Source organism: Lethenteron reissneri, chromosome 57 (genome assembly GCF_015708825.2).
Source record: "Lethenteron reissneri isolate LAM-NWPU_2019-01 chromosome 57, ASM1570882v1, whole genome shotgun sequence".
NCBI lineage: Eukaryota > Metazoa > Chordata > Hyperoartia > Petromyzontiformes > Petromyzontidae > Lethenteron > Lethenteron reissneri.
Window position 1 is genome coordinate 2,930,493 of NC_083835.1, and position 21,155 is coordinate 2,951,647.

At 46.8% G+C, this 21,155-nt stretch overlaps 1 protein-coding gene across 2 annotated transcripts in view; it reads right to left on the reverse strand.

Annotated features, from left to right (window-relative positions):
• The window catches only part of LOC133357196 (double-strand break repair protein MRE11-like), a 78,853-nt gene extending 60,503 nt beyond the window's left edge, over nt 1–18,350 (reverse strand). The window contains exons 1-5 of one of the 2 annotated variants that reach the window (XM_061575027.1): nt 18,055–18,350; nt 14,920–15,052; nt 8,850–9,010; nt 4,790–4,877; nt 430–571 (exon numbers count right to left, since the gene is read on the reverse strand). In XM_061575027.1, the coding sequence (XP_061431011.1) occupies nt 430–571; nt 4,790–4,877; nt 8,850–9,010; nt 14,920–15,052; nt 18,055–18,065 (535 nt within the window). In that variant the 5' untranslated portion in view covers nt 18,066–18,350. Of the gene's footprint in view, nt 1–429; nt 572–4,789; nt 4,878–8,849; nt 9,011–14,919; nt 15,082–18,054 lie in introns of those variants that run through there. The other variant, XM_061575026.1, reaches the window with a different exon arrangement.
• Nucleotides 18,351–21,155: the final 2,805 nt, after the last annotated feature.

The window sequence follows — 21,155 nt, forward strand, 5'->3', positions numbered from 1 at the left end:
AAAGTCACGTAAAATGGAAATAATAAAATAATATTAATATCCCTTCTACGTGACTTTACCGAAAGAACCAAGAATATTAATTTTATCTATTAAAATTTTATTTTATTTCTACATACGTGACTTTACTGAAGAAACCAATGAGTATAACTTCTGCAGTCACGAAAGCTTCAATCCTAGATTATCTGCGTGCGGTTTAATCGTCAGTTGTGCTTAATTTTTAGTAATTTATCCGATCATTTACTTTGTGAGTTTTAATTGATACCGATGAGTGGTTTTTGGCACAGAGATCTGCGGAAAATAGTTACATTTTGGGATTTTCCGCGATTGAGAATTTTCCGCAGCTATCCGTTGCATCATTAGCGCGGATAATCGAGAGCCTACCGTAGATACCATTCTGATTATCAATGTGTACATGCCGTGTGCATTTACCCAATCCAAAGAGAGCCAGTTTGGTGGAGCCTTTCTGCAGCAAGATGGGGCTGATCTCAATCTTCTCTAAGGACGTCGCCCGGCCAAAGTGGTTGATGAGTCCGGAACAGCTGAGTAGGTCCAACGCACACAGCCCTTCCGCCTGAACACAAGCAGAGACCACGTGATGCTGCTATGTGAAGCTCTTGTCATTTTCCGTCCCAAGTTGATTTCGATTCTGCTTTCGGTGTCGTGTCACCAAGCAAAGAATCCACCCAGATTTCACGCAGAGAAGAGAAACCCTTCGTCTTAGGCAACGACTGACGGCAATGGGATATCACGTGGATGCCTCCGAGACCCCTTCAAGTGAACCTTTGGTACACACAGAGTTGAGGGCAGCGCTTTCCCAACCCACTCTGCCACATCATTGTACTGTTTGTCGCATGACCGTCAAACCAATATTAACATTTTCAGACCTGGACCTTCGCTAACTTAAGTATAGAACCACATGTAACGTGATGGCTTTTGTGCAGTTATTGGTGATTGGGCAGACACCATCCACTTGCTACCCTTGAGAACCCGGCTTAATCACAGGCGGCCGAAACCTGGATTCGAAACTTAATGGTGCAAGCTCAGGGCTCTGATCTCTGCGCCACCGATCGCACAATCGAAGTTAAATTCTAACAGCAGCAAAGATTCATACCAGGCTGCGCCGGTAATCATTTTGCAGCACTGAACGCACGAGCGACACTTATGCAGGATTCTGTTATGGACAATTATAAAGTACGGGATTTTTGCTTTCTGGATTTCAGCTGCGGTACAATGTGCACTACTCTTTGCAAGTAATGGAGTCAAACAGTCCTGAAGACAAATCGGTAATTTAATAAAAGTGGCCCATTATAAACGATGACTCGGTGTGCATGCTAAACACGAGGCTATGATTATCATCAGTTGGTCTGCTGCCATCAGTCGGTCTCATCATCAGCAGCCATGATCAAGCCACTGCTGTGTGACGGTCTTGCGATGCAACAAACCATCGGGCTCCTGCCCACGTGCCAATTCCATCCCTGCCACCCTGCAGGCATTCCCTCCTTTGGCTGCGACTTTGTTAGTCTCGACCACTGGTCATCATCCCTTCCAGCTGCCCATGTCACTTCCTTGTTTAAGTTGGCCTCTTACCTGAAATCGAAGCAATGCACTAGCTTGCTTAAGAGCATGGGGTGGGGGAGGGGGTGCCTAAATCCAGCAGTGATCCAGGCTCTTTAGAACAACCACTGTTGACATCTTGACACTCTCATATTATCCTCCCTGGAGGAATGGAGGAGCCAAATCAACCCCTGACCCGAGATTTTAACGCAATAGCACTGCCTACATGGCGCGACACAGAGGCATACACTCCAGCGATACCGCCAATATTTACTTACGTCACAAGCAATATCTGTCTGGCGCTTGCTGTGTGTGTGTGCGTGTGCAATTCATTGCTGCTCATGAGGCTAGGTAAGGGTTAGCCGGAGAACAAGTTTTTTTTTTAAACAATCAATTGAGGGATATGCAAACGTAGCATCATGCAGCTCCTTGGGGGCATCATTACTGTGGGAGTTTATCCCAGTGCAGCGACAATTAACAAAGTGCACTGCCCTTGAGAATAAACAAACAAACACCAGAATACAACACTGCGGGTGAATATAATACTTTTTTTTTTACTTATGCCTCCCAGCAAATCAACGTTGCCCTTTATTTGTGTTTAAACTGTTAATTATAAATCTTCTTGGTTCTTTCGGTAAAGTCACGTAGAAGAGAAATAATAAAATAATAAAAATAAAACATAATAAGATAAAATTCTCACGACGTTTCGGCCACAACGTAAGCAGCCGTCCTCAGGTGAAGAACAGGTCTGTCGGAAAGACAGCGTCTGAATGAACACCACCAGGCTTGGAAGCGTATATTTAAGCTGGGTTGGAGGGGGAAGAGCGCCCTGACAAAGGAATTTGCATATCAAGAGGAATTTTGCATATTTATGGGAAATGTAGATATGGGATTAGTCACTACTTGTGAAATGCGTAGGAGGTGGGCGGGGGGTTTTCAAAGTCATATTATGCCCGTGCTTTATGCAGGATTAGCTCACCTGAGGACGGCTGCTTGCGTTGTGGCCGAAACATCGTGAGAATTATTTTATTGTTTTATTTTTATTATTTTATTATTTCCCTTCTACGTGACTTTACCGAAAGAACCAAGAAGATGAATCCCTGCAGTCACGAAAGCTTTAAATCGAAATGTTAATTATAAACCCCAACTGGCATTTGCTCGATTCGTTAGCAATGCGTCCAGATTAGTCTGTTCGCAGAAGTTAAGCTGCGTTGAGCCTGGATAGCACTTGGGATGGGTAACCAACCATGTGCAGCAGCATGTTGTAAGCGGACGGGCTACGTGGTGGCAGCAGATGGCAACGCAGCAAAATAAATGGTGGTACTGTACCCCTATGCCACCACGTCTGACACTCTGTGCTTTCCCCAACTTTGCATTGTCACATTTTGGTGACCCCGGTCAACCTTGCAAATGAGACTCTTGGTCTGTTAAAGCGTTCTAGCCTGGTTTAACAGAATCAACTCGACAATTGAACTTGATCAGTGTGGTAATGCATCGGTTAAAAAACATATTAAAGCCATAACCCGCATGGCGTAGGGAGGGCCCTTCATTCCAGCAGTGGACTGACAAGAGTGAGTTGACAAACGAACATCATTTTATCTGCGGCAATTGTATCTGCAGGGTGAGCTCAATTCGCAATCCATATTTTCATTTGTGAAAAGTCTCCTCCTATTCCACACAAATTCACCGTCAACGGTAAGGGTGTGAATACAAACACACACAGCCGTGGATGAAAAGGTTGTAATGGATGATTTTTTTTTTGATAGAAAAAACTTTGTCCAACTCCGATCTCACCTGCACAAGCCCGCAGATGAGATTGATGAAGTTAAAGCAACAACAAAAAAGTGTATTATCCGGGGCATCCACGCACAACAGTTAAGCCAGCAAAGCCAGCAAAGGCCCCCTTGCCCCCGGAGGGGAAAACGAAGTGAAAGATTGGTCCGTGGGTAATCTCAGATTACCCGTGGGATAAGATACAGCGGTAGGATAAGACTTGGTAGAGCAGCGGGCACACGGTGTTATGAACCTAGGCGACCTGATTTGATTCGTGACATTGGCTAACGTCAAGCGAGTCTGGACCAGTCCAGCGCCCCGACCACCCCACCACCGACTATTCACAAACCCGCAACGACCAGCGTGGTGAAGCATTGTCAAACGAAATCAGTGACCGGCCGATGAATGGCGTGGGAACGTCTTCGTCCAGAAGTGATTCTCAAATTGCTGTGGTCTATTTATTTATTTATCTACAGAGGATAAATCAGCTGGTGTGCAGGTGCTGTGTAGTTCATTACATTATGGCATTTGAGTGAATGCCAAAATCTTCTTGGTTCTTTCGGTAAAGTCACGTAGAAGGAAAATAATCAGACTCTGTCTCTCGACAGACCTGTTCTCCACATGAAGATGTCGTGAGAATTATTTTATTATGTTTTATTTTTATTATTTTATTATTTTCCTTATACGTGACTTTACCGAAAGAACCAAGAAGATGAATCCCTGCAGTCACGAAAGCTTTAAATCGAAATTTGAATGGCAAAAGCTTGGGGACAACTGCATCCAGCAGTGGACTGACCATGATTGATGATTGATGATGATGAAGACCACAGGGTGGAAGTTCCAGGTTTTACTCCTCGGCCAATACATCACTCGGCGCATACTTAAGGAAAGAAAAATGACTCTTCAACGGATGTAATCCACGTGCTAGTATAAATCGTCACTTTCAAGTTCCCGTCTGCAAGACGTACAGTTTGCTCAAAGCGCTCGAAAGATTATGTCTATTTTTCAACATGATCTCTCTTTTCCCAATTTCGTATAACCTTGCTCAACTCAACTATCTATTACACAACAGTGCCGCTTGTTGCTGGCCGTTTGATGTGATGGACCTTTTGGGCTTTGTGGTCCGCAACTGTGCAAAAAATGCACAATTAAGGCCAGAGTTTGTATGAAATTCACAATCTTTCTGGAAAACAACTTTGGTGACTGCATTAATGTGCGGATGATGCTAATTTTGATGCTTACTTTTTATGTTGGGGGGGTGGGGAGATAATTTTTGGTGCTGTTGTTGTTGAATCCTTCATTTAACCAGGAGGTGAAATAAACCCACTGAGATGCGACGAAACAACATGGAATCTTTTGGAACCTCGGATGACCTGGTTTCAAAAAGTTTTGTGACGAGGTTGATAACGCTCGTTCTGTACGTTTAAATTCACACGCGTATTTCCGTAAGACGCTGTCTTACCCCTGTAGGGTCATCATGATTCCCATGAACACTGAACACAGGGATGGAGATGTTCAGGTTTGGATCCGCATAGTTGACCCAAGGGAACCTGCAACAAACGAGAGAAACAAGCGCGGTCTTGAATGTTCCATAATCAAACGCAATTAAATCGCTTTTTCAGCAAATGGTAATCGTAATTTTTACTCGATTTTTTTGTTCATTCGGAGCAGCAAAAGCTGGTAACAACTGAATAAGTCATTACAACAGTCATCTTTCTTAACCAAAAATGTGCCCATTTACAGTGTCCGTATTTTGAAAACAAATGCTTATCATACTATATTACAAAAAAGTTTGCTGGCTGGCTGGCTACCTGGGCGGATTCATTCTTGCCTGGCTGGGTGCCGTGCCCACCAGTGTTCGTGTGGTGACGTCACCACCCGCCGTGCGTGTGTGGTGACATCACCGCGTAAGTCTGCATGGTGACATCATCGCGTACGTCTGCATGGTGACGTCACCGCGTACGTCTGCATGGTGACGTCACCACCCGCCTTGCGTGTGTGGTGACATCACCGCGTACGTCTGCATGGTGACGTCACCACCCGCCTTGCGTGTGTGGTGACATCACCGCGTACGTCTGCATGGTGACATCACCGCGTACGTCTGCATGGTGACGTCACCGCGCACGTCTGCATGGTGACGTCACCGCGTACGTCTGCATGGTGACATCACCACGTACGTCTGCATGGTGACGTCACTGCGTACGTCTGTGTGATGGCGTCATCTGTGTCCAACAGCGCTAAGCCAGGTTTGTGCGTCGCACTGATGTCACGGCCTCCACCCACCCCACCCTCCACCTCCATCCCAGGTGTGTATCCCACGCAAATGTACGGGACATGCTCTCATGCCATCATATCATTATACTCGTACCATCATACTATATTATGAAAATATATATTATTAGCAAATCACCTTCGTAAGTTGCCTGACACTTAAATGAAGCTTCAGTTAACCACTGCATTTCCAGGCCAGCGATTTTTATTTATTTATTGATCCTACTGGACAAATCTTTGGTAAGCACCTCTCCTGGGAGGCTTAGTAAACATATTTCCCTAGAGGTAGCCGTACACTTGAATAATGCAAGCGTATGCGAATAAAATACTTCCCCAGAACCTTGAAAATTGTTCCCCAATCTTTTTCAGCTTATGCAGATGCATCAGCATCTCTGGGCCACCTTATTTCAATGATCCAAGCATGAATAGAAGACGCCTGCTGCCTTCCAGAATTCCAGTCTTTTCGTTTGCTACTTTGAATACATTGAAGACTCCTGTTTGTTACTTCCATATGTCTTTGGCAAATATACGTTTACTCTGCTGCCTGACGTCAGCATCAGCATCTTTATTTATCCTAGAGAAATCTGATAACCTACAAAGCTCTTTGTCACAGTAGGGACAGGACAGAATGTTACAACAACAAAAAAACAATACAAAAAACGATCAGTGTAAAGTATAGGAAAGGGAAGCAAATCACTAAAAATAAACAGATGAATTTTTGGGACTCATCTTCTTGGTTCTTTCGGTAAAGTCACGTAGAAGGGAAATAATAAAATAAAACATAATACACGAGCATAATATGACTTTGAGACCCCCCCCCCATCACCTACACATTTCACAAGATGTGACTAATCCCATATCTGCCTTTTCCAAAAATATGCTAAATTCCTGTTGATATGCAAATTCCTTTGTCAAGGCTCCCTCCTCCTCTAACCCAGCAGCTTAAATATACGCTGCCAAGCTTGGCGGTGTTCATTCAGACGCTGTCTTTCCGACAACCCTGTTCTTCACCTGAGGACGGCTGCTTGCGTTGTGACCGAAACGTCGTGAGAATTGAATTTTATTATGTTTTATTATTATTTTATTATTTCCCTTCTACGTGACTTTACCGAAAGAACAAAGAAGATAAACAGATGAAGTATATAACTTCCAATTGCGCAAGTACACCGACTCCCAATCTTGGGCAAGGCAGCAGCACAACAGCAAGAACAATCCCAGACCACACCAAGACAACAACATAAAGTCCCTCAATTAAATTGCACATTTAAAGTCTCCAAGTGATTCCAATCAATCTTTTGGTGAATATTTCCAAACCAAAATCAATGTCATCAGCCAATCTTGAAGTGTACCATCAACCACATCTGTCTAACTCCTCTTGTCTGTGATGAGTGGGTGGGCCCAGTTTCTGATAAAAGAGTTGCTTTCAGATTGTGAGATTTTACACAAGGGCCCTGCGAACATATTCACAATCAGAAATCTTTTTTTTTTTATCCTGGAGGAATCCGATGAGCTATAAAGCTCGTTTTCACAGATGTCCAGTCGGGGCGGCATTTATTCATGGTGTCACCACGTTAATCTGGCATCGAATAACGCAACGACTATTCCATAAACGTAATCACTGTAATACCAGTGATTAAAAAGCATTGGTATTAATAATGCATTCTCTTTGTTTTTTTGGTAAAGTCACGTAGGTAAAAAAATCTAATAAAATAAATGAAAACAACTGAATTAAATCACGACGTTTCGGGCGCAACACAAGCGTCATTCTTCAGGTGGGGACAACGTAGTGAAAGCACAACGTGCTTGGCCAGGAAGTGCCGACGTTGCTTTGGGCCAAAGAAAGTGGCAAGACATTGGCACCAATAAGTGTCCAACTCATGTGCAACTATAAATAACCCTACAGCAGGATCGTGCGGTAAAAATAAAATCCAAATCTTTTGTAAACTGATGACAGCGAGATGCTGACAAGAGACATTCCTGTGCTCAGGCGCTGGAGAAAACTGGGCTCAGGAGGACCGGAGAGAAAATAGTTCCGCTCCGCTCCACAATCAGCGGCCAATCCCGTCACACTCGCTGGGGAGACCGACGCTTAAATGATTGAAAGCGCGCTGCCGTTGAATGCTGCACTTTGCCAGAAAACTTTGTTATCTGAAATCCGAGGAAATGGGGAAAGAAAAAAAGGGGAATAATCATCACTGGCCTGGAGGCTCGGCGCTAAAGTGAGTAGGAGGCAGAGTGGCTCACAATTGGAGGCACGCAAATAAGAAACCTGGTTGGGGGTTAACTCAGTCCATCATCCTCGGGGGAGGAATTAAAAAAACAGTACCACCTTGTGAGCAGGTCAACGGTAGCAGTCCTATGGATAAGCTCTTCCCTGCTATAGGAATGCAGAATATCCACCACTGGCTTAAGCCTGGAAACGGAAGATAAGCACCACCTCAATGATCAATTTGAGCAGGAAATCACTTTGAAACGTCACCTAAAATTGGTGGCTTTGGGCGGCGGCTCTGCTCTGAGGTTGTCGGACCCCTAAAGCAATGCAGTTGCCAAAGTCAGCTGAGCCTCCAGGAGGACAAATGTTCTCACGACTGAGTAGTAATAACAATGCCCTTCATTTATCTCGGAAAACCTGACTGAGTGTCAAGGCTCGTTTTTGGGTGGGCCCTGCTAAGTTTTTTTTCACCGCAAACAAGGAGGAACAAGTGCCTCTTATTTCCCAATTAAATCCGTCTCAAGCAAACGTTTAAATCCTGGCAAAACTTTGGACCACGCCGTCACCGCCGCCACGCTCCTGCTCCAAGGACGTCGTGATATGCCCCAACGTCCCACCTTGAAACAGAAAACGGCGCTCAAAAATCCCACAGCCGTTACAGCCGCAGCATCGACCGGGGGTGGCCTGCTGGAGCCGAACCGCGAAAACCCCCCACATAGTCAAGCGGCCAACACGCCCCGCACCAGAGGTCCCAATGATCGGTCCACCTTAGTAGGCGATACCAAACGCTGCTTACGGACCCAAGGACAAAACTCTGATCTCGGCCGATGTCACATTTGTGTCGTCACGATGATGGGTCCACCTTAGTAGGCGACACCAATCGCTGCTTACGAGCCCAGGAACAAAACTGTGATCTCGGCCGATGTCACATTTGTGTCGTCACGATGATGGGTCCACCTTAGTAGGCGACACCAATCGCTGCTTACGAGCCCAGGGACAAAAGTGCGATGTCGGCCGATGCAACGTCTGCGCCGCGTACTTGCTCCCACCGAAGTTCACCGCTTGGTCGCTCAGCACTTCGAAGGTGACGGGGCGGTCGCCCATGCAGTACTTGCGCAGCGTCTCCATGCAGGCGTGCATCGCCCGGCGGGATGGCTTGTTCTCGTGGAACAGGTCTCCGCCGAGCAGCACGAAGTCCACCTGCGGGCAACACGACACTGTTGATAAAGGTGATAGAGGTGCAGCCCTGCAACTGCTTGCTCGTGCCACTGCGGGCAGAACTGTTGTCCGCAGGTGTTGTCCTTGCCCCGCACCTCTGATTAGCGCGGTTGGCTACATGGTGTATGAAAGAAGTTCAGCGTACGAAAATCCATAACTCAGATAAACTCTAGACAGCCCCTCTAGAGGGTGCCTTTGTCCACTCTTTCACGCCGGCCACACGTCTTGGAGGTGGCAGTACCCACACTTTAGCCCACCACACGCGACCCACCGATAAAGAAAGTGGGGGGACCTGTTGATGCTGCTGGGTGATGGTGGGAAGCACAGAAGACTATGTATGTATGTATGTTGAACTTCTTTCGCACCGTACGTAGCCAACGTGCTAATCGAAGGTGTGGGTGGAAGGACAACAAACTAAACGCAAAAGGCAGTTTTCAATCTTGATTTAAAAGTGCATAGCTCCAGTGGATTTATTAATAAGCTCCAGTGGCTTCCTAAGTGGGAGCATCGTAAGTACAGTCGAACAATGCTATTCTGGCCCCTACACCACACGGCTCCAGAGCAGCCTGCAACAACGTGGTATTCACAGCGGCCACATGCTGAATCCGGGCTCGATGATGCATAGCTTCCGAGATCTGACAAGAACCAGGAGGGTTCTGGAAAAATGTGTCACACACTGAAACCATACACTGACTTAATAATATTGACGGCCCGGAAAAAAAAAACCCAGTATATTATTCATGAAAGTTCATCTGCAAACATTACAAAGCATGTAAAAAACAAAAGAAATATGACAAGACAACATCAATAATTCACTCATCATCTAGGGAAAGGCATTCACCAGAAAAATAATCTTGATTCGGAACCATGAGAGGCAGAGAATTGTCACCGTGTAACAACTTCAGACAGACTCAGAAACGGAGGCACAAACACAATTTTGCAGCTGCCAAGTCAAATCAAATTCAGAATGGTAATTAAGGATTCCAACGGTATACCTTAAGCAGTTAACTTGTATAATGATCACATTGAAAGTGAAAAGAACTAAAACAAGCTCCATGGCTTAAATTTGTCAGTTTTCACAAGCAGGGAATGCATTTGCATAGAATAGCTTATCCCCTCTGGCCTTTCCCTTTACCCAGCGATAATCAACAAGTTTCAAATCGGGTTGTTAAAGTTGTGTATATTTTGCATTATAATGCGGCCGTCTGGAATGCTCTTCCTTCCGATATTAGGAAGCCACCGGACCAATCCACTTTTCAATCCTCTAGATTGAAAACACATTTTTTTTTAGAACTGCTTTTTGTGTTTAGTTTGTTGTGTCCTACCCGCACCTCCAATAATCGCGGTTGGCTCTGTACGGTACGAAAGAAGTTGCCGGTTCGATCTCCCGGCGGCGTGTCAGTTGAAACAATGAGCTAAGTTTATTAAATCCCTCTGCCACTGTCCACCCAGTGGTGGACAAGCAAAAATAATAATTAAAAAAAATTCAGCAATAGAAATGGGTACACAACAGTTAGTCGAAAGGTAGGTCACGTGTGGTGGGGTAAAGTGTAACTTCTCTAGTTACTTTACAGACATCTGGCAAGCGTGGAAGAGTAAGTCAAACACCTTCTAGAACAGGGGTCGACAACCTACAGCTCCAGAACCGCACGCCAGAGGTCGCAATCGGGTACCCGATACCCGTAGCCTACCCGATACCCGGCTACCCGTACCCTGGTGCGGCCGGGTACGGGTAGGCCGTGAGTCACTGGTGAGTCACCGTTTGTCACTCATTTCCCAACGTCTTGTCTCTTCTCACAATTCAAGTTCCTAGAATCAACCCACCCGCGCCTGCAACATGGCTTCATCCCAGAGGTTGCAATCGGGTACCCGATACCCGTACCCTACCCATACCCATACCCGGCCGGGTATCAGGTAGGGTACGGGTAACCCGTACCCGGCCGGGTACGGGTACCCGTTTGCGACCCTGGTGCGGCCGGGTACGGGTATGGGTAAGGAATCAAAACCCGATTTTTTTCCGAACTCGAAAGAAATGGCTCTGATGGTTAATTTGGTTGCCAACCCCTGATCTAGAGGGACTATCTTAAGTTCCCTATAATTGAGGCCCTTTCAGCCAGCAGCAGAATGAGCAAGAACTTGCGGGGATGCACCTTTATCTAAGCAGTTTCCCCGCACATACGATTAGCACGGTTGGCTACGTAGAGTGCGAAAGGCATTCAACATACATACTATGTAAAATCACTGGAGTTTGCCTGACATTGTTAAATGTACTTGTATTAATGTATTTTAGTTCTGAAACAATAACTTATCATGATAAATAACTAATCAAAACTGCAGGGCTATGCACACGGAATAAATATAAATCGGCGTCACACGCTGGCTTCGAGCACTTTGAACGTTCAAGAATTTTGAGTCCAGCCGTTATAAAGCCAATAAATTATAGCAAAAGTCTTTTGCCAGGAAAATTGGGAAATCAGCCAAATTGCTGCTCTCCATGTGCAGCTGCAAGGTGGTGTAATTTCCGAGCACTCGTGCAATTGTATGTCTTCTCTCTTGTACTTATCCATTAATTTACATCACTATTGCCAAACTGTGTAACTGGAACCGGTTGTAGAGTGAATGGGCCATGCGTTCCTAGTTGAAGTAAACAAAATCGGTGGCTCCGTTTTGTGGAAGAGACCCATTTCTGTCTCCGGACGAGGTTCATTGCGATGGATCGCACGTAGTGTTTGATCAAAAAGCAGATGAAGATATTTATTGCGTACTTTTTCTTTTCGAACTCAGCCAGCCAATGTCAAACTCACAACTGGAAGGAAATGGTTGGGGCATCTACTCAATTCTTCCTGGCATCAATATTATATCTTGTATTTTTTTACCCTTTTTATTTCCCCAGGTAAGGCCCCACTGAGCTACATAGCTCTTTTTCAGAAGCAACTGGCCACAAATGAAAGCTCAATTAAGTGGCTTTTCATGTGTAAATTTATCGCAGCCAAATGCTCTAAACGCGTGATGTTTCTCAACGTGGAGGGGAAAATGAAGAGGAACCGGAGAGAAATCCACGCGACCACGGGGAGGACAATAAAACGAGTCCTCTTTTGCTTTCACTCAATAATACTTGCGTATGACACAATCACCATAAATGTGGCTGTTCCCCCCAATATCAGGGTAGCTAAGCAGGCTTGAGCCTGGTTAATTTGTGGATGGGTGGCTGGCTTTCTACCAGTGGATCGCCTGGTAATGTGATGTAGGCGCGGGGCTGTAAGGTGACCAGGAGACAACAAAGTGGAGCACTGTCGGCGTTATCTCAGGGGTACAACACATGCCAAACAACTAAACATCCCAAAGCAGGACCCCCTCCTAAGAGAGTCTTTGGACACGCACTCATGGGGCTTCCCCGGGTAAGTAACTGGCAGGGAAATTGGCGCCCGCTCACCGCCCGGCTACCTTTCCCGCTCGTCTCTGGCCGCTCGTCGGTCATCTCCGAGCCGTTCGCTATCTCTCCTCCGAGAGATATAAAAGTACTAAAAACCTCAGCAATATAAATGGGTACACAACCAGTGTAGTCAATTGGTAGGTCACGTGTGGTGGGGTAAAGTGTGGTTACTCTTCGAGAGAGAGAGAATGAACACTGTGCGGCTTCGTGTCTCATTCTCCCCCAGTGGGCTTCCTCTCACACACGTTCTGTTCTTTGGTTTTAGTTACAAGCCATGCATTGCAGGGGCTGCTTTGAATCGTAATTGCTAATGGTACCATCACAAGCACAAAGCGACGGGAGAGTCAGTGAATGTGAGCAGTCATTTGCGATGACCTTAGCCTCCTGAGGGTCCTGATATGGGAGCCTTCCAGAGGTGCATGAAAGGGTTCTAAAAGTCAAAGTGTGCTTTCTCCCCAGCCAACAAAACAGCATATGTAGGTAGTCCTATTTCACCGTGCAAATGGAATGGCAATCAATTCGGTTTATGAATTCTGAGCTTGGAATCAGAGCTTCGATCAAAATCAAGAACTTTTTTTTAAATGGCATTGGAGAACCGGTCCTGGGCCTTTCTCAAGGTCGACTCAGCCGTAAATGGGTACCTGTTGAGAGTGTAACGATTGATGCTGTGCAATTTGTACTTTTAAACTTAACTTGCCATCCATTCCACTACGCTTGAGAACCGCTTATTAATCACATGTCTATGTTGGACAGAAACCCAGAATCTCAACGGTGCCAGGCCTGAGCTCTTGACCTCTGATGCAGTTGACCCGACTCGGCGTTTCTCAACTCTGAAATGTAATGCGAGGTCACTTAAGACCGAAAGAGGATTTCCCCAAAACTCTGGCTGTCGGCTTATGAGGCTGGTTGTAATCACCGGCGAAACGTTTTACTCGAATTGTAAATGTACTCTCCAACACAACGGTGTACTGAAGTAGTAATGAAATGGCATGTTTTCAATTACGTGAAAAACCTTAGTAATTGGCTGTGTCGGGTGGTGGCGGGTTTAACGACACATTTATATTTACGTAATTGAACCACAAAAAACTATATTATGGATAATATTGGTACCTCAAGTAACTGAGGTTACTTGAGGTAGAGTCATGGCGGTATCTGTACAAATGGGCTCTTACCATCTTTTCCACAAATCTTATACACTCAAGAGGTGGTTTATAACCGAAACAACCTTTAAATACCAATTAATTCTAGTCCAAATTTGAGTACAGTAGACTTTCGATTATCCGCGCTAATGAAGGGGAGGGCGACCGCGGATAATATAAAAATCACGGAAAATACAAAAATAAGCATTTTACGCTGATCTCTACGTGATAACACTTTCCTGCTCCCGCGCAGAAGACTCGTGCCCATTAAATGGAACGAACCAAGAATATGAATCGCTGCAGTCACGAAAGCTTTAAATAAAAATTTAGGCAGAGTCATGTCAATCGGTTTTTTTTATAAGGTAAGAGAAATTAACACCGGAGATGAACATTATTTTTTCATTGCAAAATTAGCAAAAACATGTTCAAATAGAATTTTTCGCACTATCTCATTCTCAATTGAGGGTGCAAAGGAAGATAAAGCGGCGTTGTTGTCCTACGGACGAAGCACGCGTGAAACAATCGAGTAACAGCGACGGTAGTCGTAACATGGGGCAGCAGCAGCAGCAGTACCAGCTGTCGAAACGTATCACTGGAGGCCTGCGAAAAACAAGTGCCTAGGGTCTACAAGAACCTTAATACTGGTGGGAACCACCTGGTTCTACCAGCCCAGAGGGGATTATTGTGTCCGTCCGTCGTGCATCCAAAATGGGAGGGGAGGGGCTGGGTGGAGAGGGGAGGGTGGGGAGGGGCTGGGTGGGGAGGGTGAGGAGGGGCTGGGTGGGAAGGGGAGGGGGGGGAGGGGCTGGGTGGGGATGGTGGGGAGGGGCTGGGTGGGGAGGGTGGGAGGGGCTGGGTGGGGGAGCGTGGGGAGGGGCTGGGTGGGGAGGGGAGGGTGGGGAGGGGCTGGGTGGGGAGGGGCTGGGTGGGAAGGGGAGGGTGGGGAGGGTGGGGCTGGGTGGGGAGGGGAGGGTGGGGAGGGCTGGGTGGGGATGGTGGGAGGGGCTGGGTGGGGAGGGTGGGGCTGGGTGGGGGGTGGGAGGGGTGGATGTGGGTGGGGAGGGGCTGGGTGGGGAGGGGCTGGTCACCCCGTGGTGCCCTTATAAAACTCAACGTTTAACCTACTCACGCCGGCTTGTGCCCGCCCTCACAATCGGCCATATTTGCGGAATACACCACGCCGCCGTTGACCCTGGCCATTGACCGAGCAACCCAACGTTCCTACCAGCTCCCTCCGCAGGAATGTGTTCCGGCCCTGTGAGGGGATTCGGGGTGTGTTTGTGGCACGAGTAGCTGTGACAGCCGAGAGGTTTACGTACGTCCTTTGACCGCGCGATCTCCATGATTTCGTCGAACGTCACAAACGTGTCATTGCCACGCACTGCATCCTTCTCCATGTATCCCAGGTGGATGTCGGTGGCAATCAATATTTTAAACGTGTCCTCTTCATTTCTACGGGAGAGGGGTGGGTTGGGAGACATCGTGAGCGCATTGTGAAAAGAGTTGATGTGCCTTCTCGCTCAACTACGTTCTCAATCTTTGCTGTCTCTCTCTCTGTCTGTTCCCTCCCCCTCCGCATTCGCTCGCTAAGGTCCCACTCCTCACAACTCACACGCATTGTTGCCTTGCTCGACCCACGACCCCTTAATATCTCCCTCATAACCACTACGTCACTGTTCCATCTTCATATTCTCATTACACGGCTTTTCACTCATTAACCCCATTCATTCATGCAATTCATTCGTCATTTACTGTCAGGAATTTCACTTTCACCGAATTCACGTATCACAGATTGGCCCCCCATTGCTTCCTCATCTATTTCATTCACCTCGTCTGCACCGTTACATTCACATGTTGTTGTACCGCTGTTAATTATTTGCCTTGGATAAGGCACTATTGTATATATAATCCGTTAAAATAGGAAGATAAGTTCATGCAGAGAAGGGAAACAGCAACAACAAAATATAACATCGAACACGTTTCGATTAAATGCGGCTATTGTTATTCTTACTGTGTGTATATATACAATGGTGTGGAGCGGAATAAGCAAAGCGGTGAGCGCATTGCACTCTGAGGCCGATGGGACCTGAAAAGCTTGCCCGCCCTAAAGCGTATGTCCAGCATCTGGAGCACGAGATCCGTCACGTGGTATGAGGTCAGTCACGTGGTATGAGCGAGGTCAGTCACGTGGTATGAGGAGCTAGGTCAGTCACGTGGTATGAGGAGTGGGGTCAGTCACGTGGTATGAGGTCAGTCACGTGGTATGAGCGAGGTCAGTCACGTGGTATGAGGATCTAGGTCAGTCACGTGGTATGAGGAGTGGGGTCAGTCACGTGGTATGAGGTCAGTCACGTGGTATGAGGTCAGTCACGTGGTATGAGTGAGGCGTGGTATGAGGTCAGTCACGTGGTATGAGCGAGGTCAGTCACGTGGTATGAGGAGCGAGGTCAGTCACGTGGTATGAGGTCAGTCACGTGGTATGAGGACCGGGGTCAGTCGCGTGGTATGAGGAGCGGGGTCAGTCACGTGGTATGAGGAGCGGGGTCAGTCACGTGGTATGAGGAGCGAGGTCAGTCACGTGGTATGAGGTCAGTCACGTGGTATGAGGAGCGAGTCAGTCACGTGGTATGAGGAGCGAGTTCAGTCACGTGGTATGAGGAGCGAGGTCAGTCACGTGGTATGAGGTGAGTCACGTGGTATGAGGAGCGAGGTCAGTCCACGTGGTATGAGGAGCGAGGTCAGTCACGTGGTATGAGGTGAGTCACGTGGTATGAGGAGCGAGGTCAGTCACGTGGTATGAGGAGCGGGGTCAGTCACGTGGTATGAGGAGCGAGATCAGTCCACGTGGTATGAGGAGCGAGGTCAGTCACGTGGTATGAGGAGCGAGGTCAGTCACGTGGTATAAGCTAGGTCAGTCACGTGGTATGAGGTCAGTCACGTGGTATGAGGAGCGAGGTCGGTCACGTGGTATGAGGAGCGAGGTCGATCACGTGGTATGAGGAGCGAGGCCAGTCACGTGGTATGAGGAGCGAGATCAGTCACGTGGTATGAGGAGCGAAGTCAGTCTCGTGGTATGAGTGAGATCATTCACGTGGTATGAGGTCGGTCACGTGGTATGAGGAGCGAGTTCAGTCACGTGGTATGAGGAGCGAGTTCAGTCACGTGGTATGAGTGAGATCAGTCACGTGGTATGAGGAGCGAGGTCAGTCACGTGGTATGAGGAGCGGGGTCAGTCACGTGGTATGAGGAGCGGGATCAGTCACGTGGTATGAGGAGCGAGGGTCAGTCACGTGGTATGAGGAGCGAGGTCAGTCAAGTGGTATAAGCTAGGTCAGTCACGTGGTATGAGGTCAGTCACGTGGTATGAAGAGCGAGGTCGGTCACGTGGTATGAGGAGCGAGGTCGGTCACGTGGTATGAGGAGCGAGGCCAGTCACGTGGTATGAGGAGCGAGATCAGTCACGTGGTATGAGGAGCTAGGTCCAGTCACGTGGTATGAGCGAGATCAGTCACGTGGTATGAGGTCGGTCACGTGGTATGAGGAGCGGGGTTCAGTCACGTGGTATGAGGAGCGAGTTCAGTCACGTGGTATGAGGAGCTAGGTCCAGTCACGTGGTATGAGGAGCGAGTTTCAGTCACGTGGTATGAGGAGCGAGGTCAGTCACGTGGTATGAGGAGCGAGTTTCAGTCACGTGGTATGAGGAGCGAGGTCAGTCACGTGGTATGAGGAGCGAGTTCAGTCACGTGGTATGAGGAGCGAGGTCAGTCACGTGGTATGAGGAGCGAAGTCAGTCTCGTGGTATGAGGAGCGAGTTCAGTCACGTGGTATGAGGAGCGAGTTCAGTCACGTGGTATGAGGAGCGAGGTCAGTCACGTGGTATGAGGAGCGAAGTCAGTCTCGTGGTATGAGGAGCGAGGTCAGTCACGTGGTATGAGATCAGTCACGTGGTATGAGGAGCGAGGTCAGTCACGTGGTATGAAGTCAGTCTCGTGGTATGAGGAGCGAAGTCAGTCTCGTGGTATGAGGAGCGAAGTCAGTCTCGTGGTATGAGGAGCGAGGTCAGTCACGTGGTATGAAGTCAGTCTCGTGGTATGAGGAGCGAGGTCAGTCACGTGGTATGAGGAGCGAAGTCAGTCTCGTGGTATGAGGAGCGAGGTCAGTCACGTGGTATGAGATCAGTCACGTGGTATGAGGAGCGAGGTCAGTCACGTGGTATGAAGTCAGTCTCGTGGTATGAGGAGCTAGGTCAGTCACGTGGTATGAGGAGCGAAGTCAGTCTCGTGGTATGAGGAGCGAGGTCAGTCACGTGGTATGAGGTCAGTCACGTGGTATGAGGAGCGAGATGTGTAAATGCTGCAACTATCGAGGGCCTGAGATCGTGGCAACGACTCGTGGGGAGGCCTCGAGGCGGCGGAGAGAAATCGTGATCGCCGCCGGTAACGAGAGAAACTTACGCGTCGCCCATTGTAAAAGCCCGCTTCTTTAAATCTTCCAAACTCGACAATTCATTCACCGCCAGTGACTCGCAAGACGAGGAGCCTAACACATACTGGGGGGGGCACAACGTACACGATTCTCTTCACCGGTTTGCAAAACACCTTCAGGTAGTACGGTTTAGAGAGAGAGGGGGGGAGGGTGGGATAAAATTTAATGTTTAAATGTTTTAACGCTAATTGTACAAATCGCGAAACTTTCGTCGAATTTCCCGTTTGGCTTTGAGCGGTGTAGGGGTGGCGCGCAATGCGGTTTAGATTTCCCACGCGGTTTAGCAAAAAGCGCGGGAACGGACGGGGGGGAGCGCAACGAGCCAATCAGAAGCCGCGCTGCCACCGCCACGTGGTCGGCTCTGACCAATGGCGGAGTGGGGGGAGACCCCTCTATGCTAATCCGTTGTAGGGTATTTGCGAGAGGCGTCTCTGCGATTCAAGAGCGAAGCCCGCTACGGAAGCCGCAGAGCAGTGAGATCGCGTTTCGTAAATGAAAACAAATACAACCGTGGCCGTCATACAATAATACAATTTTTTTTTACTCAAGACATCCGTCGATAAATACGGCAGCCTTAAATGTATAAAATATGTATATAATGAGGCAAAGTTTTTTTTAGGGCAATTGCCCTTAGGAGGGGGGGTCAGACATTTGTGACGATGCGTGACGTCACATCAAAATTAGCAACTTTAAATAAATATAGACAACACGTTCAACTTAATTAAATCGACTTTTTAATAAATGTTTTCTCCTACAACATCAGAGTGCAGCGCCACATTAAATACGCACTACAATGACAATAGTTTAAAGCGATTTGAAGCATGTTTTTATTTTCGGGGGGGGGGGGGGGGCAGAGCTTTGTGACGTCATATTTGAGGGGGGTCTGACTCTTTGTGACGTCATGTGACGATGAGGGGGGGGGTCAAACATCGTCCAAAATCGCGTGACGTCATTTATGGACGGCCCCTTATTCAAATGCACAACAATCATTCGCAACACAACACACTGATGAAGCAGATGATGGTCGCGTGGAAGAGTAGACCAATGTACCCTCCAGAGAGGCTCGTCTACAACTCCCTCCTCTAGTGGATGCCCCTTTCTTCTAGATTTGAAGCTTTCGTGACTGCAAGGATTCATATTCTTAGGTTTTTTCGGTAAAGTCACGTAGGTAAAAAATGTAAATGAATAAAAGTAAAATAAAATCAAATAAAAATCACGACGTTTCGGAAGACGGAAGCTTGTGTTGCCTCCGAAACGTCGTGATTTTTATTTGATTTTATTTTACTTTTATTAATTTAAATTTTTTACCTACGTGACTTTACCGAAAAAAACCTAAGAAGATGCCCCTTTCCTCCAGCAGGGGCGCGATTGAGCAATTGCAGGGCTGCGCCTTGTTGCCCCCACACACACAACGTGGTCCAGATGTCTTGTGACACCCCCCCCCCACCCCCCCCAATTAATTTATCCTCACATTTGTTTTTCACTTTGCATATCAATTTCTGTATTAAATAAATCTCACTTTAAAACAATATTTTTTTTTTAATGGGGGTCACAGGACATCTGGACCACACCCTCCCTGTAAGTTGCACACGAGGTAGAACTGAAAGCATGGACAGGTCATGGTGAACTGCTGAGCCATCTGGAATTAATGAATAGTTCATTTCTCCAGAATAGAGGGGTGGGGTTGCGTAAATATAAATGTGTCGTCAAACCCACCACCACCCGACACAGTCAATAAGTAAAGGTTTGTCACGTGAACAAAACATGCCAATTAGTTACTTGTTCAGCACACGGGTGTGTAGGAGAGTAATACCCACCACAACATTTACAATTCGAGACGTTTAGCCGGTAATTATAACCAGCCTCATCAGGCGACAGCCATGAATGTTTCGATTTAAAGCTTCCGTGACTGCGGGGATTCATATTCTTGTTTCTTTCGGTAAAGTCATGTAGAAGGGAAATAATAATAATAAATAATATTGGTTTTTTTTATTTCCCTTCTACGTGACTTTACCGAAAGAACCAAGAATATAAAGCCATGAATGTGTTGTGGATTTATTCTCCAACACACCGGTGGGCTGTAGTAGTAACGAATTGGCACGTTCTGTTTACGTGACAACCCTTACTCGGGTGGTGGTGGGTTTAACGACACATTTATATTTACACGATCTAACCCAAAAAAAACTCCATTATGATTAGTATTGGTTGCGAAAGCCTACATCAGCGGTCGGGAACCTATGGCTCGCGAGCCATATATATGGCTCTTCCAGTGACGGCATATGGCTCCCAGACAATTTTTGAGTTGAAAAAAAAAATCTGTTTGGAACTGATTTTAAAATACTTGTGATATTGCTTAATAATACCGTGTCATTTTAAAGTAAACAGAAATTAGGTTTGAAGATAAATTTCACGGGTCACGCCTGCTCAAAGCTCAACCTCGCCACGTCGTATGAACCAGACTACAAGGCCATCAGCAAAACCATGCAGCACCAGAAGTCGCATTAAAAGTAAGACATATTTAATTTATTATACGTTAAAATTACTATATGGCTCTCAATGAAATATATTTAGAAATATTGGGCTTTTATGGCGCTCCCAGTCAAAAAGGTTCCCGACCCCTGGCTTACATGTTAAACTTACGCTGTTTCTCACCAGAGTTACCGGATAATTGTATTCTGAGAATTGCCCAAGCGCAGATTCTGTTGCAAAAAAATAAATGGACATTAAAGACCCCGTTATATTACAGTTCTGGTTTTGAGACATCAATCAAATCTGTAAATAATGAAATATAGCGTGGGCTGGAAAACCACAAGTTTCGAACAAGACGCAACAATGTGTAAATATCTCACAGCCATGTTGGGGGCCGTCCATAAATGACATCACGCGATTTTGGACGATTTTTGACCCCCCTCAATCTAGATTTGAGTTTTTCGTGACTGCATGGATCCATACTCTTTGGTTCTTTCGGTAAAGTCACGTAGGTATAGAAATAAATAAATTAAATCACGACGTTTAGATCGCACCACAAGCAATCATCATATTTGCATAATTTACTTTGATTATCAATTTG